This window comes from Mastomys coucha, unplaced genomic scaffold (genome assembly GCF_008632895.1).
Source record: "Mastomys coucha isolate ucsf_1 unplaced genomic scaffold, UCSF_Mcou_1 pScaffold18, whole genome shotgun sequence".
NCBI classification, from domain to species: Eukaryota; Metazoa; Chordata; class Mammalia; order Rodentia; family Muridae; genus Mastomys; species Mastomys coucha.
In genome coordinates, this window is record NW_022196900.1 from 96170147 (window position 1) to 96185837 (window position 15691).

General features: G+C 53.6%; 2 protein-coding genes across 3 annotated transcripts in view; both read left to right on the plus strand.

Annotated features, from left to right (window-relative positions):
• Aldh4a1 (aldehyde dehydrogenase 4 family member A1) overlaps nucleotides 1–11392 on the plus strand; it is a 30195-nt gene extending 18803 nt beyond the window's left edge. The window contains exons 9-15 of the mRNA XM_031379270.1: nucleotides 1548–1621; nucleotides 2948–3144; nucleotides 3416–3463; nucleotides 4419–4571; nucleotides 5021–5142; nucleotides 5887–6005; nucleotides 9153–11392. Of these exons, the coding sequence (XP_031235130.1) occupies nucleotides 1548–1621; nucleotides 2948–3144; nucleotides 3416–3463; nucleotides 4419–4571; nucleotides 5021–5142; nucleotides 5887–6005; nucleotides 9153–9265 (826 nt within the window). The 3' untranslated portion in view covers nucleotides 9266–11392. The remainder of the gene's footprint in view (nucleotides 1–1547; nucleotides 1622–2947; nucleotides 3145–3415; nucleotides 3464–4418; nucleotides 4572–5020; nucleotides 5143–5886; nucleotides 6006–9152) is intronic.
• Nucleotides 11393–14642: 3250 nt separating this feature from the next.
• The window catches only part of Tas1r2 (taste 1 receptor member 2), a 15033-nt gene continuing 13984 nt past the window's right edge, over nucleotides 14643–15691 (plus strand). The window contains exon 1 of one of the 2 annotated variants that reach the window (XM_031376946.1): nucleotides 14643–14864. In XM_031376946.1, coding sequence (XP_031232806.1) covers nucleotides 14674–14864 — 191 coding nt within the window. In that variant the 5' untranslated portion in view covers nucleotides 14643–14673. The remainder of the gene's footprint in view (nucleotides 14865–15691) is intronic. The other variant, XM_031376947.1, reaches the window with a different exon arrangement.

The following is a 15691-nucleotide window of genomic DNA, read 5'->3' on the forward strand; positions in this document are numbered from 1 at the left end:
AATAAGTAAGCTATGAGGTTGAGGTCCCTGCTCACTATCCTCCACTCAGCCTCCCTTGGGCCCACCTTTCAGATTCAGCCCAGTGGCTCCCAGGAGCCTTCTGAATCTATAGAGGTGTCCGGGCTGCTGAAGGTGGTGTGAGACACGGAAGGTTCGAGGGAACAGCGTAAGCATTGTTCTGTTTCAGGCTGGATCCAATGTTGCCCATTGGATCTAGGGGGGCCTGGCTTTATTTTCTTGGATTCCTAACAGCCATAGCCCACGCGTGTCTAAATTGGGAGTGTTTTATTTCTTGGTGTATGTTCCAGGCCTCCTGGGCCTGCATGTCTCATGGTACCATTAGCTAGAGGTGGACAACACTTTGTAGCTCCCCCAGTCCCTCTCCATACCTGGGCCTGTGTATCCCAGGTCTGCCAACCACTGGCTCTCCTTCCTCTGTCTGCGCTCTGTCCTAGGATACGGCTGGAGCTTCTCCAGAAGGTCAGGAGGTAGTGAGCATCAGGGATTGAGATGATAGCCATGGATCATGTAGAGATCTCGGAACCTAGGGCAGAGGACACTGAACAGCGTGGTGAGCCAGTGGCGGTCTGCAGCTGGGGCCTGGGTCTGGGGCATTCTGGCCTCCACAGAAAGGGCATTACATTGTTCAGGGAGATTGGTACTGTCAGGGCGAATTGGCTTGGGGACAGTTGAGTCATGTGTAGGTCTTCGACTGAGGAGCCTTCTGGGTTTGTGGGTGGAGTCGACTCGGACAGCCAGGTGTCCCCATTTAGCATCTTCAGCCCTTACTGTGTGACACCCACTGTGGCTTCTCTGCACCTTCCATGCCTGGATCGCCACCGGTGTGGGTGGCAGTGTGAGGAGTGCTGACGGGGACTTTTCCCCAGAGGCCTGTTCTGCCAGTGCTCGGGTCTCTGCCTGTTAGCAGGCAGAGTGGGCCTGGCCCCCTGTTTGCCACGCTCTGGCAAGCTGCTAGACCAAAGGTAGCAAAGTCATAAATTACCGCTAGCTGCTGTGCTGGGTGATTAGCATTTTTATTGTTTTGTGGTGTTGAGGTTGGTCACAGTGAAGCCCCTGGAGGAGGCTGTGTGTCTCAGGGGCAGCAGGTTGGGGCAGCTTGAGCTGTTGGTTTGGTCTGTCAGGCCAGGTGCTGGGCCAGGTGGCCCCCCCATAGCCACAGGGGTGTGTATTGATTGCTTGTGAGGGACTGCAGTGTGCCCAGCATGAGCCAACGTTCCAGGCTTATACTGGAATCCCCACAGGTGGAGCTTATTCTAGTTAGTAGGTGAGGTGAGGTGCGGAATTGGAGGCTTGGCAATGTTAAGTCACAAGACCAAGGTCACACAGCCTTGTGTCATTGCTAGGACCAGCACTATCTGTTTTCACCTCTGGGCCAGCTGGGTGCCACCCCACCCCCATCACAGCTGCCAGCACCCACTTAGTTCCTCCTGGCACTACCTTGACCCCTGTGCACCCCCTCAGGCATTTCCCCAGGTCTTTTAACCCCTTCCTCTCAGGCTTCCTGACACGCTACTCCTTGATTCTAGCACCTTCAAACACCTGTGGAAGCAGGTAGCCCAGAACCTGGACCGGTTCCGTACCTTCCCACGCCTGGCTGGAGGTAAGCCCTGCCCCTCTCATGCTTTCAGGGACCCTCTTCCTGGGCAATTATGAGCAACCAGGAGATAGAGAAGGGTGACCAGGATCTTGTTTTGTTTTGTTTTGTTTGAGACTGGGATCTTCTTAGGATGCTGGGAGCCAACCCTGGGGACTTCTTTATCAGCCCGCACAGTGACCCTCCTCAGGAGCCATGTGTGAGCCTGAGGCAGGGACTGAAAGCTGTGTTCCTTTAGACTTGAGTTGGTAGCACACATGACTCTGGGCTGCTGTGTGGGTAGCATGGGTTTGAGCCGGGAAGGAAGGAGCCCGTTTGGGTGTGGGTGTGGAGGGGACAGGAGAGGAGGACAGCAGGGTGGCTTCTCATCGACAGTGGTAACTCTCTTCTTGAGAAACCATTCTCTGATCACAAACACTTGGTCCATGCTGTGTGAGGCAAAACCAATGGAGTCCCAGAGCTTTTAGTACTCCATTAGTACTGCGTAGCTGGCTATGCAGTGTTTCCCAGACTCCCTGGGCCACGGAACCCCATTTTGCGCAGTCCCTGTGGGCCAGGAGTTGTAGAACACACTTGCTGAGACCTCAGAGAACTGCCTGGGGTGCACTTGATGGTAGAAGCCAGGACGGATGGCTCAGCCTTCTAACCCCTAGTGTGAGGTGGGCCCATGAGAGGCCCTTCCTGAGTTAGCTGGCCTGTGATGTGTGGCTGGGTTCCCCGTAGCAACTGAGCTTCCCAGCCCATCTTATGGACTCTGCAGGGGAGGGGGTAGCCTCTCCTTCCCGGGGGCCTTGGCCCAACCTGGAGCCAGTGGCTGCATCAAGGCGCCTCAGTTTATTCATCTTTGAGATGGGGGCAGTACAAAGGAGGTGGTCCTCAAGACTTGGGGAGACAGCTCGGGTGCTCCCTCCGGCACCTGGCAGGTGGTGTGTGCTTTTGGCTGGCCCATGTTACCTGTTGTTTCTGAGCCGGTAAACTAAGGCTGGAGGGTGCCGTGACCGGTCTGAAGGTCTTCTGTAAAGGAGTAGTAGGTGGGCTTCCCTGGGAGGTTTCAGGAGTGGGTGGGCCCTTGGGAGCTTGGTTTGCTGTGCTCGCACCCCTCCAGTTGCCCTTTGGTTTTCTCTGTGATGGAGAGTTGGTGCCAATGACCTCTGTTCTGTTCCCTCCCACCCCCCCAGCCTCGCTTCCCCGGCTAGGGAGTGGAGCAGGCCTGGCTTGTGGCTCCCCAGGATGCTCTCTGTTCTAGCTGCCTTCTGCTGAGTGTGGGGCTGCGGATGGGTGTGGGCGGTGGTCTGGGCTGCACCCAGTCATGTCCGCACCCGTGTTCTGCAGAGTGTGGCGGGAAGAATTTCCATTTCGTGCACAGCTCGGCCGACGTGGACAGCGTGGTGAGCGGGACGCTGCGCTCAGCCTTCGAATACGGTGGTCAGAAGTGCTCAGCCTGCTCTCGCCTCTACGTGCCTCAGTCGCTGTGGCCGCAGATCAAAGGGCGACTGCTGGAGGAGCACAGCAGGATCAAAGTGGGGGATGTGAGTGGGGCCTTGGCTCACACAGCAGGTGGCTGATGGGATTGGAGGCTGCTCGCTCTCTCCAGCTCTTTGAGTGCCTCCCTGAGGCTCTCTCCGACTCTCTAAGGCTGGGTCCTTCCCTAGGGGCTCTGCGCTTGTGGGTTGGGGTGCATGTAGGGAAAGGAGTCCCTTCCTCTCTGCCCTACAAGTGTCTCACTTCTCTCTCTCTCTCTCTCTCTCTCTCTCTCTCTCTCTCTCTCTCTCTCTCTCTCTCTCTCTCTCTCGTCCTCAGCCCGCAGAGGACTTTGGGACCTTCTTCTCCGCAGTGATTGATGCCAAGGTAGGGGACTGAGATGCAGTGCATTCTGGGGGAGGCGTGCTGGGCACAGAGGACAGGCTGGCCAGTGCTGCTTGTAACTAGGCGAGTCCCTTCCTGGCTTGGAAGAGGGCTGAGTCATCCATGGCGAGAAATTGCTCTTGTCTGCACACACTCACACCAGGCTCAGCAAGCCCCTAAAGTGTGTATGTGTGCACACACTCATGTATGCACACATACAGGCAGGCCCACACGTGTGTACTTGAGAGCACAGCTCTGGGAGCATTGTGCAGGTCTATGGCCTTGAAAACACATCTCTGGCCGGGCAGTGGTGGCACACACCTTTAGTCTTGGGAGGCAGAGGCAGGCGGATTTCTGAGTTCGAGGCCAGCCTGGTCTACAGAGTGAGTTCCAGGACAGCCAGGGCTAGACAGAGAAACCCTGTCTCAAAAAACCAAAAACGAAAAAAGAAAAGAAAAGAAAACACATCTCTGTAGCCACATGCTCGTTACCTTAGCTAAGTGTGTGCTCACATATAAACACATAGCTATGTATGTACCTTTCTGTGTGTTTATCTCAGAATAGGTTGGTATGTAAGGACAACCGTGGTTTGACCCCATGTGTGCACGCCACACAATGCATAACACATGCTTATATATATGTATCCAGATTCCAAAACCACAGTATACTCACTCATATACACACACCATACACCTACATACATGTCACATATGCACTTACATAAACACCACACACACACTACATCGACACAGGCACACACCGCACATGCATTCAGACACAGACACATGTTATATACTCATACGGTCTCCCCTCTGTGTCTCTACCATGGTTTAGCCAGGCCTTCAGTGTCTCCAACCCTGCCTGCCCTCACCTTAGGCAGAGGTATTTTGGGGTGAGTACAGGGTGGGGCGGGACGGCAGGGGTGACTGTCTCTGATGCTCCTGTTTACCTACACTAGGCCTTCGCCCGCATTAAGAAGTGGCTGGAGCATGCGCGTTCCTCGCCCAGCCTCAGCATCCTGGCAGGGGGCCAGTGTAACGAGTCGGTGGGTTACTACGTGGAGCCATGTATTATTGAGAGCAAGGACCCACAGGAGGCCATCATGAAGGAGGTGACTGCAGCGGGCTGTCCTCGGGCACGGTGTCACGCTACTTCCTGATGCTATCTGGTTTCATGGCTGATGAGGGATACCTGGCAGGAATGGCTCCCAGCTGGAGTGAGCTCAGGAGCTCAGGCCTGTCCAAGACTCTGTCCTTGTCACTTGGTGCTGGCTGTGGCCTAGCACTCCATTGCCGCAGCCGCTGCACCTGTGGGGCATGGCAGCTGTGGGCTTGCTGGCTCACTATGGTCTGGCCATGGCATCGGGGTGCAGGACATGGCAGGGAAGCCAGAAAGTTCTGGATCTTCTGCCAGATGATCAGGACCGGAAAGGACCTGGAGGAATCGGCCCCTCTTCTCTCCTGCTCGGGGCTGTTGTGTGGGATAGTGAAGAGGATGGCCAGATGGTGACATCGTAGGAACTAACCCCTCGCTTCTCTCTCTCTCTCTCTCCTCTCCCAGGAGATCTTTGGGCCTGTGCTGACAGTGTATGTGTACCCAGATGATAAATACAGAGAGACGCTGCAGCTGGTCGACAGCACTACCAGCTATGGCCTCACGGGGGCAGTGTTCGCTCAGGATGAGTGAGTGGCCTCAGCCCTGGGAGCAATGCCGGTGTGCCTTCCTTGCCAGTTCAGCTCGCCTTACCTCCTGGATGCAGTTTCTGCTAATTCCTCTTCTGCTTTCCCTCACAGTGTTCCCCAAGTCCCCTCAGCTTAGACCTAAAGGCAGACAGCCCCAAACGGGCACACAGCAGTCTGGCTTGTTAGATACATAGCTGTCAGAAGCCCCTGGTGACCATCGTGTCAGCATCTCCAGGGACAGGCCTGGGGAGCTCATGATCGACCTATCAAAGGCTCCACTGAGCTAGGTAGCCACCCTGCCCCGTGCTGCAGAGGCTCGCTGCAGTGGACACGGATCGGATGTGGGTCCTGCCACCCTAACTTTGAATTTCTATATTTTTCTTCCTCCTTGGCCCTGCCTGCCTCAGATGAAAGTGGGAGCCCAGGAGGAAGCGTAGGCTCTGGGTGTTGGCTTTGCTTTAGTGAAATGGATGAGTTAGACTGGAGACCCCCGATCCCTCCCATCCTCCCCCATCACCTCGCCAGTTGTGGCCTGACCCCCTGTGCTCCCCACCCAGGCTGGTAGCTCCAGAAGGCCAGTGAGCTGCTCCCCTGAGCCTCAGGGCCCACTCTAGCAGCTGGCCAGTCAGTATCCTGCTCTAACATGGCTGCTTGCTTAGCGGGATCCAGTGTGGGCTGAAAGAGGGATTGGAGGCCAGACTTAGGACTGGCGGCCCACCCCGTGATCACTGTCCTGTCTCCTAGAGCGATTGTCCAGGAAGCCACGAGGTGGCTGAGGAACGCCGCTGGCAACTTCTACATCAACGATAAGTCTACTGGGTCCGTGGTGGGCCAGCAGCCATTTGGTGGCGCCCGGGCTTCAGGTGCGTGGGAGGCGAGTCCTGGTCAGAGGCCGTAGGTCATAACCTTGGCGGTGCGAGTCGGAACGGGACAGCTCGCTGTGGGGTGTAAGGATGTTCAAACACAGCCTCTTCAGGAGCTTTGGAAGCTAGGAGGCCAGTCTCCTGTTGTACAGGGGAGGAAACTGAGGCACGCATGGGGAAGGGCTGTGGATGTTAGCTTCAAGGCTCACTGATCCACCACCAGACTCGAGATCACCTGAGTCCAATGCTCGGTGGCTCATAGGTGAAGCTCGGGCTCGGGGGAGGCAGTAAGTAGCCAGCGGCTACTACCTGCTAGTGACAGCCAGGGCCAGAACAGGGTAATGGGGAATGTGATGTTTCTATCCATCCATGTGGCATGTAACATTTAAGTTAGCTAATCTGTCTTTTCAGATGTGTGTGTGTGTGTGTGTGTGTGTGTGTGTGTGTATACCTGTGTGTGCGTGTGTGTGTGAGACTAAAAGCATTCAAAGCCATTACTTTTGGTCTTTGAAATATGTAGCATCATTGTCACCTTTACTCACCCAGGAACAAGGTGAGGCTTGTTCCTGTCTGCAGTTCTTCATCTAGCAACCACTGTCATTGCCAGCTTCCAGGAGATCAGCTCTTTGGGGTCCTGAAAGAGCAAGAGCTCACCATTCTGGTGTTTCTGAGCCTGGCTTATTTCATATAGCATATTGGCTCCCAGTTCCCTTTTCATGACTGCATACTATTCTACAGTGTGCGTGTACCACAGTTTTTTTCAAGCACACATCGGTTAGTGGACCTTTCAGTTGTTCTCTTTCCTTGGCAGTTTTGCAAATAGAGTAGAAGTGGGCGCGGATGCACAGATAACTCATCAACATGCTGATTTCATTTTCTTTCCTGGCTAAATATTCAGGAGGGATTCTTGTACTTCTGTTTTGTTTTGTTTTGTTTTTGTTTTTGTTTTTTGTTTTTTTGGTTTTTGGAGACAGGGTTTCTCTGTATAGCCCTGGCTGTCCTGGAACTCACTCTGTAGACCAGGCTAGTCTCGAACTCAGAAATCCACCTGCCTCTGCCTCTCAAGTGCTGGGATTAAAGGTGTGTGCCACCACTGCCCGGCCGATTGTTGTAGTTTTTAAAGAGCAATTTCCAAAGCGTTTCTCATGATCCTTTAATGACATGCCCTCCCTGTGCAAGGTGCACGCGTGCAGTTCCTGCATTTGTATTGGAGACGCTCTCTCCCTTGGTGTGTACTAATATTTGCTTTCTGTGCTCTGATATTGGTTGCCTATGTATTTACAGCTGTTATTTTCTATTCCTGATTTAACTGCTTCCTCATTTTTTTTTTGGTTTTTGAGACAGGGTTTCTCTGTGTAGCCCTGGCTGTCTTGGACTCACTCTGTAGACCAGGCTGGCCTTGAACTCAGAAATCTGCCTGCCTCTGCCTCCCAAGTGCTGGGATTAAAGGTGTGCGCCACCACTGCCCGGCCCTCTTCCTCATTTATAACCTCTCCCTCCCTCTCACCTCCCCATCCAGTTTTAGTTTAGATCTGTTTTATCTGTTGTGAGTGACTCCTGTGTCTTTGAGATTCTAAATATATCTCTTCCTGTGTCTTCAGGGAGTGAAGTGAGTTTCTCTTAAATGATTGTGTCTTGTTTATTTATTTACTTAAAGATAAGTATTTTTCTCAAAATACCTTTGATTTAGTTAATGAGCATGTGTGTGTGTGCGCGCGCGCATGCTCGCACAGCCACGCACGCACGCACGCACGCACGCACGCACGCTTGCGCGCGCATGCATGTGAACAAGTTGTCAGAGTTAGGTCTCTCCTTCCACCGTGTGGGTCATGAGGACCAAACTCAGCTCATTAGGCTTGACAGTGAGCACTTTTACCTGTTAAATCGTCTTAACAGCCCAGGGTCTTGCTTTTTTTTTGTTTTGTTTTGTTTTGGTTTGGTTTGGCTTTTCGAGACAGGGTTTCTCTGTGTAGCCCTGGCTGTCCTGGAACTCACTCTGTAGACCAGGCTGGCCCTGTACTCAGAAATCCGACTGTCTCTGCCTCCCAAGTGCTGGGATTAAAGGCGTGCACCACCACTGCCCGGCTTTGTTTTGTTTTTTGAGGTAGGGTCTCACTATATAGCCCTGGCTGCTCTGTAGACCAGTCTGGCCTTGAACTCATAGAGATTCACTTGCCTCTACTTCCCAAGTGCTGGAATTAAAGGTGTACGCATTGTTTTTAGTTAATGAAGAAAGTATGTTCTGTATATGAGTAACAGGCCACATGTGTGTAGTTACCCAAAGAATCCAGAAGATGGTGTCAGACCCCCTGGAGCTGGAGTTGCTGAAGGTTGTGAGCCACCTTCTGCAGGCTCCAGGAACCAAACTCTGGCCCTCTGGAAGACCAGGAAGAGCTCTGAACCACAGAGCTGCCTCTCCAGCCTGGGTCTGGGTTTTTTAAATCCATTCCCTCACTGTGACTTTTTTTGTTTGTTTGTTTGTTTTTGGTTTTTTTTGTTGTTGTTTTTTGGTTTTTCGAGACAGGGTTTCTCTGTGTAGCCCTGGCTGTCCTGGTACTCACTCACTCTGTAGACCAGGCTGGCCTCGAACTCAGTAATCCACCTGCCTCTGCCTCCCAAGTGCTGGGATTAAAGGTGTGCGCCACCACCGCCCGGCTTCACTGTGACTTTTAATTGCAGAATTTAACCCATTTACATTTATGCTGATTACTGATAGCTAAGGCTTGGTTCTTAGTCTTGCTATAATTCTTTCTTCCTCTCTTACCTACCTCCTGTGGTCAAGTGCTACACTCAAATATTGTGTTTTGATTCTTGGACTGTCTGTCCTCCTTCATTTCTAAGGAACAGCTTGGCTGGGCAGTGTTGGTTTTGGTCGGTTGGTGTTTTATTACTTGGCTACTGTGAACCTCAGCCTCTCACCTGCCCTCTGGCCTTGCATGCTTGGCCCTGATATGCTCAGCAAGCCCTGAGCCTGTGAATGTGTTTAGTAGCCACTTCTCCAAGCCTCTTAGCAGGGTGCGTTGTGGACAGAGCCACCATTTACCCCTCTAGCTGCCAGCCCTGTGCTACCCCATTCACTCTGCTAGTTCCCCTACCCGCCACCTCTCCCCCACCGCCAAGAACCATTGTATTCTCTCTTTCCCACAGGAACTAATGACAAGCCAGGAGGCCCCCACTACATCTTACGCTGGACGTCACCCCAGGTCATCAAGGAGACTCATAAGCCCCTGGGGGACTGGCGATACCCCTACATGCAGTGAGCCCCTGCCCAGCACGTCTGTCCATCCAGACGACTGACATCTCTGCACTGACCCCCTGCTCCCCACCAGTTCCTCCTGGACTCTCTACAGCTGAGCTGGCCCCTGTCCTGGCCACTGGTGCCTGTCCTTGGAATCAGGGGCCCAGGCTTTGGCTTTGGGTCATATTGGGGAGGATCAGCCAGTCCATCCAGAAATCTCATCCTCTGCAGAACACCCTGGTGCCTGGCAGGTTCTCCAGCCGTCTGCTTTTCTCTCCTCATGCTGGGCCCAGTGACTCAGAGGCCCTCAGGATAGAGAGGGATACTCTCAGGCTGTCGGGGACGGAGACAGCTCTGGTGTCCTGTAGCCTCACCACTCAAAGACCCCCTGACCTTGGCTTTGTCCCCTACACATGTCCAGTGACATAGGACCTCAGCCAGATGGCTCCAGGGGCACCCGCTGGCTTTGCCCCTTGGTCTGGGCTAGCTCCTCCTGCCGGGGCACCAGCTGGCTTTGCCCCTTGGTCTGGGCTAGCTCCTCCTGCCGGTACTTACGTCCAGCCATATGCCTTAGACCAATGTGCCTTCTTCCAGGGTGCCTGCATGTCCCCGAGCCTTCATCCCTCCTGGCCACCTGCTTGGAAGTGACCAGTGGTGGTCATCCCATACAGGCTGAATCTGGGAAATCTTGAGGTGTGCCTCCATTCCATACTCTTTGTTTTTCCGAGACAGGGTTTCTCTGTGTAGCCCCTGCTGTCCCGGAACTCACTCTGTAGACCAGGCTGGCCTCGAACTCAGAAATCCACCTGCCTCTGCCTCCCAGTGCTGGGATTATAGGCGTGCGCCACCACCGCCCGGCCATTCCATACTCTTGTGGGAAGCAGCCAGCCCAGGGGTAGCCAGGGTGAGCTCCTGCTTGGGTCCTGGATAATCAAGTATTTCTAGTGGCTTGAGAGCACACGTGCCTTTCAAGGACTTTTGCCAGGATCCACATGGAGCTGGTCTAGCTGTCACCCAGGGCTGCCCCCGTCACACTCAGGGGCGGGTACCAGTCCCAGGCCAGCTCTGTGTTCGGCTTCCTTTCAGGGCCCAGGTTGTTTCCCAGGGAGCAGGACTAGGCTGCAAATGTCCCAATTCTACACTGTGAGGGGGTGGGGCGCATTTACTGCCACCCGAGGAAATGCCAGATATCTACTCAAAATGGCCGGGGAGGGAAGTGAGGGGTAGACTGGCTTCTCATTCCTAATCTAATGAACTGCCAGTGTGTTGTCATGTGGTTCTATGTGATGTCTTGGGGGTGGGGGAAGTAGTGACTCCAGAGCCCAGTGGCTGGGTTTAGAGATGGCTTTCTGTCGTTCCCCCCACCGAACCCCCAAGGCGGTCACCAAGAAATCATGTAAATTCTCCAACCTTCCATGTCTAAAATGCTGATGGTTCCCTCATGGACACAGAGGGTCGATGAGCTAATCCCTGTGGAGTTCAGACAAATGATCAGAAATGTCACCTGTTTGTTCCCCAACACTATGTGCTGTGGTGGCTGATCTTAAAAAAACGTGTCAGCTTTGCTGGGCCACGGTCCCCAGAGACCTGGTCAACCATCGTGGAAGTTTCTTTGAAGGAGCGGTAAAGCTTAAATAGGACTCTTACACTTTGATTGTGTGTGGTTTTTGCATGTACGGTGCATGTTTGTACAGGTGCCCACAGAGGCCACAAGGGGTGGGTCGGAAGAGTTGGGGCTGGTGTTACAGGCCTTTGTGAGCTTACATCTAAATTCTAGTTGCCTGATAAAGCAGTGAGCGCTCTATCCGATGGGCTGTCTTTCTAGCTCCAGCGTGCTTGTTTGGAGACATGGTCTTGCTAGGTAGCCCAGGTTAGCCTTGAATCTGGTGCCTCGGCCATCTAAGTGCTGGGTTTACCAGCCTGTGTCTCCAGGCCTGACTTTAATTTGTACTGTGAGTGGGCCTTATCTATTGAATGTTTAAATAGAATAGAGGATGTGCTCACCCAGGAGGGGACTCTCCAGTTCTTACTGGTTTTCTGGTCTGCTCTATTCATCTTCCCGCTGTCCCTCTCTTCAAACCCACCTCCCTTTATGTTCCATGGATTCCGTGTCCCCTGGAGAACCTTGGCTAATAAACACGTCAAGGACTCTGTGTCTCCGTACTCTTGGTCCCACTAGCAGGGACAGCCTTACACTCTTTGTACACATGAGGAATCTGAAGCAAGAGCTGACACTGCATGTCCCAGGAGAGTGGGGTTGCTGGGATGCGAAGCCAGATCTCTCTGCCGTACTCCTGTGTCCACCTTGGGGAGACCCATTCACATGGCCCTTGGAACTGATTCCTGCAGAAGGAGGCAATGAGGGGCTGTGCCCATCAATCAAGCTCTGGGCTCAAACTCATTGACCGCAGTACCTCCCTTCGAGACACTGGTAACACGGGTGCCCTGGCTGTGCTTCAGAAGGGAAGGTTGGCATTTATAGCTCTGGTTTTGAATGAATGGTGCCAGTCACTCACAGGCATATTGAGTAGCTTTTCCAGTACTGAAAGATGGACCCTGAACTCTTGCCCGCGACTGGAGAACACTGGACCAACACTGGACCGCTAAGCCACACCCTAGCCCTCTGGAAGCTCCTCTCTGCCACTGATCATACCAGGACATTATTTGGTTTCTGTGGCAGGGCTGGCAGAGGTCAGGGGTGATGGTGGGCATAGTCGGAGGCAGATTTGAACCCAAGTCTGGGTGCCTGTAGCCTGTATTCCATAAGGTCACTGGCTTCTGGGTTCCTGTGTCACTGCCACTATTTGATCTCCCATGATATCTCCTGTTTGGGGGAGGAGGGGACTCAACTCCATTGCTTTGTTCCCTTGGGCTTGAGGCTGCCGGCTCTCAAGGACACTCTCCCTGGTTGGGTTCCTGAGGCTGCTTTGAATGGTCCTCCAGTGTCAGTCGCCATGTCTGCGGTCACCCACAGAGCCCCTTCATTTCCCTACTGTGGCCAGGGGCCCAGTGCAGCCCTGAACAGGAACCATTTGACTGTGGCCGGATGTCCCCAAGGCTGCTGCTGCACACACTGTCACTCAAGCGTAGGTGCTAAGGAAATGAGGGACCATCTGCTGCCTCCTGGACACTGGACGACCCGGAGCCTTAGCAGAATGGGGCAGAGGAAATGGCAGGGTACACACCTGCTCCTACCCAGCCCCGTCTCCATTTCCTTAGTTGAGGCATCAGCCCGGCATGTTTAGATTCTAGGCCAGGCTGGCCTAGAGCGCAGGCTGGCACTGATCTAAAGGATTTAGAGAAGTCTAGACAAGATGACTCCGAGGGTAAAGGCATTTACCACCAAGCCTAATGACCTGAGTTTGATTCCTGGGGCGCACATGGTAGATGGCAAGAACCCATTCCTGTAGCTCTGACCTCCATCCACTCCCCGCCCCCCCCACACACATGTGAATGTACATGTGCATATGCACACACAACAAATGTAGTAAAAATGTGATTTCATCCTTCATAGCAGAAAAGTGTAACCTGTTCTACCCATTTCCCTAATGAGGACCCTGAAGGACAGGTGGGTGCCAGGATACCAGGGTAACAGGAGATGATGGCCTGAGCTTCCGTTTATCTCCCTGGATGCTGAGCCAGAGGATACAACTACAGCATTGTCCAAGCTGACTGGTGGTGGGGTCTCGACCCCTGAGCCTCCAGCCTCAAGCCTGACACTTCTCAGTGGCTGGGGACCGGATGAGACATTAGGCAGCAGAGTTCTGGGATGTCGGCCTCAGAGCAGGACACTTGGTGACTAAGGATCATCCAGCCTCAGTAAAAAACCATTCAGTCTTGGGAGGCTGAACTTCCGGTGGGGACGGGGACCTGTTTATGGGCCCCATGGGCCCCCAGTCACAGTATGACCTCAGTTCCTGGGCAGCGGGTAGGTAGTGGCAGCGGGGCTGATGTATCTGCCTTTCACAGAGGAGAGACACTGAGGCTCTTGGGACACAGCCGTTTGGTGGGGAGTGGGGAGTGGGGAGCGGTGCCCACTTACCCAGAAAGCACCTCGAGTTGAGAAGCTTAATATCCTGCTCATCATCTCTTTATATTTCTTTTCTTTTTTTCTCATCTCTTTATATTTCTTTTTTCTTTCTTTTCTTTTCTTTTTTTTTTTTTTTTTTTTTTTTTTTTTTTTTTTTAATAAAAATGTATTTAACTTTATGAGTACACTGTCACTCTCTTCAGACACATCAGGAGAGGGCATCGGATCCCATTACAGATGGTTGTGAGCCACCATGTGGTTGCCAGGAATTGAACTCAGGACCTCTGGAAGAGCAGTCAGTGCTCTTAACCGCTGAGCCATCTCTCCTGCCCCAAAAGCAATGATTCTTCGCAGCTTGTAGGTTGTGGTGCATCTTGGAGGGGAGTTAGGGCAGTGACCTGGAGGCTGTGGAGCAAAGCTGCTTATTGGCTTGCTATCCTTAGCTTGCTTTGTTTGCTCTGACCATTGACCATCAAGAGTCATCTGCCCAGGGGCAGCACCTCCTACCGTGAGCCAAGCCCTCCCACATCAATAAGAAAAGTGCCCTAGAGGTCTCCCCATAGGCCAGTGTGATGGGGCAATTCCACATCTGAGGCCCCTCTTCCCAGATGACTATGTCAAGTTGACAACAATTCCCCAGCACCCTGTCTAGCCAAGGATCCACCTCCTGAGTGCTGGGATGCCAACCCTGTGTCACCATGCCCAGCCAGTCTTGAGATGCCTTAACATCCCATGAGGCTGAAGTGGGGACTGAGCCTGTGGGAACCAGGGCAGACCTCCCCGATACTCTGCCCAGTGCTATGAGGAGGTCCACCGCTCTGCATCCTAAGCCGGCTCAGAGCCCAGTGTGTGCAGGAGGGTGGGTGAGGAGACCAGACTCAAGAGATACAGGAGGGTACAGGGGTCACGGAGGGCACATTGAGGAAGATGGTTGGGAAAGCGGCTTGGGATACCCTAGTCCCCCCTACCTATTAGGTAGGTGGGGGAAGCTCTGGTCTGCATACCAGCTGGCATGCCTACTTCTTATATGTCAAGGGAGACACCAAACGAATGGATGAGGCTGGGCTCATTGTGAGCCTCTGTCTTCCTTGTGCGCTTTGCATGTCCACCACGGCTGACTGCCACTTTCGCAGCCAATGACCACACGGGTATGAGCTCAGGCAGAAGGCTGGGTGTAGCCATGTTATAAAGATGCTGTGTTCTCCCAAGCCATGCAGGCCCCACAGGGCCCCACAAATATATCCTGCTCCAGTCTCTGTTCCTTGCCCAGAGCCCTTAAGGATGTCCGCCTGTCCCTGGGCAGGACTGTCACTATGTAAATGTCTGTGCAAATGCCTTGCTGTGGGGTGACCAGCTCCGCAGTGAGGCCGGGCATCTTCTAAGGCTGTTACTTTGCTGACATGGGGCCCCAGGCAAGGACACTCCACTTGCTGTTTCTCCTGCTGCATGCTCTGCCTAAGCCAGCCAAGCTGGTAGAGAACTCCGACTTCCACCTTGCTGGGGACTACCTCCTGGGTGGCCTCTTTACCCTCCATGCCAACGTGAAGAGCATCTCCCACCTCAGCTACCTGCAGGTGCCCAAGTGCAACGAGTGAGTTCCCAATGACGCTGCAAGTGGTGGTGGTGGTGGGGGGCGAGAGGCAGGACCCTGGAAAGTGCAGGCCGTGGGAGGCCAGGCCAGGGCCCAGAATGCAGCTCCTTAGTCATTGCCAAACCTTCAATCCTAGATCCAGCCTGCTAGCTCCAGTGCCCCCACTGTATTATCTGTGTGCCAACCCCCTAGTCTTAGATCTAGCTTGCTAGCCTCAATGTGCTCTGCATGATCTGTGCCAACCCCCAGTCCTAGATCCAGCCTGCTAGCCCCAGTGCCCCTCCCCTTGCACAATCTGTAGAAATTTTAAGCAGTTGTTTGCAACCCGGAGACCCTGTTTGTCCCTATGTTACATCCCTGGAAAGACAGGGTGTTTAAACTCACAGGGTCACCATCAAAGCCATTGTCAGCCACTTTGGCAAATGGGGGAGCCCCCACCCCCACTAAGACCGTGCCAAAGCCTTGTCTGGACACCAGGTTCTGCCTTACCAGACAGAAGGTGGTGTTTGGGTAGCGAGCTCTGACACTGGACACTGGAGGGAGCTTTGCAGTTCCCAAGGTTGTGGCTGGGGAGACAGGAAGTGCTTCCGGGCTTGGGGAGCCCTCCTTCCCCAATGTGAGCCATTTGGGATGACAGCTCCACTTAGACACTGAGTCACCCTGGTCTTGTTCAGGAGGAGGAACATTCTAGGTGATGGGGAAGGAGAGGGAGGGGAGAGAGGGGCGGGTAGCTAACTAAGGGTTGACTGTGGCAATTCACCACATAGACAAAGAGGAGGATGCTGTGTGGACCTGAGGCTGGGGAGGAGGCTGGGGGCTGGGGAGGC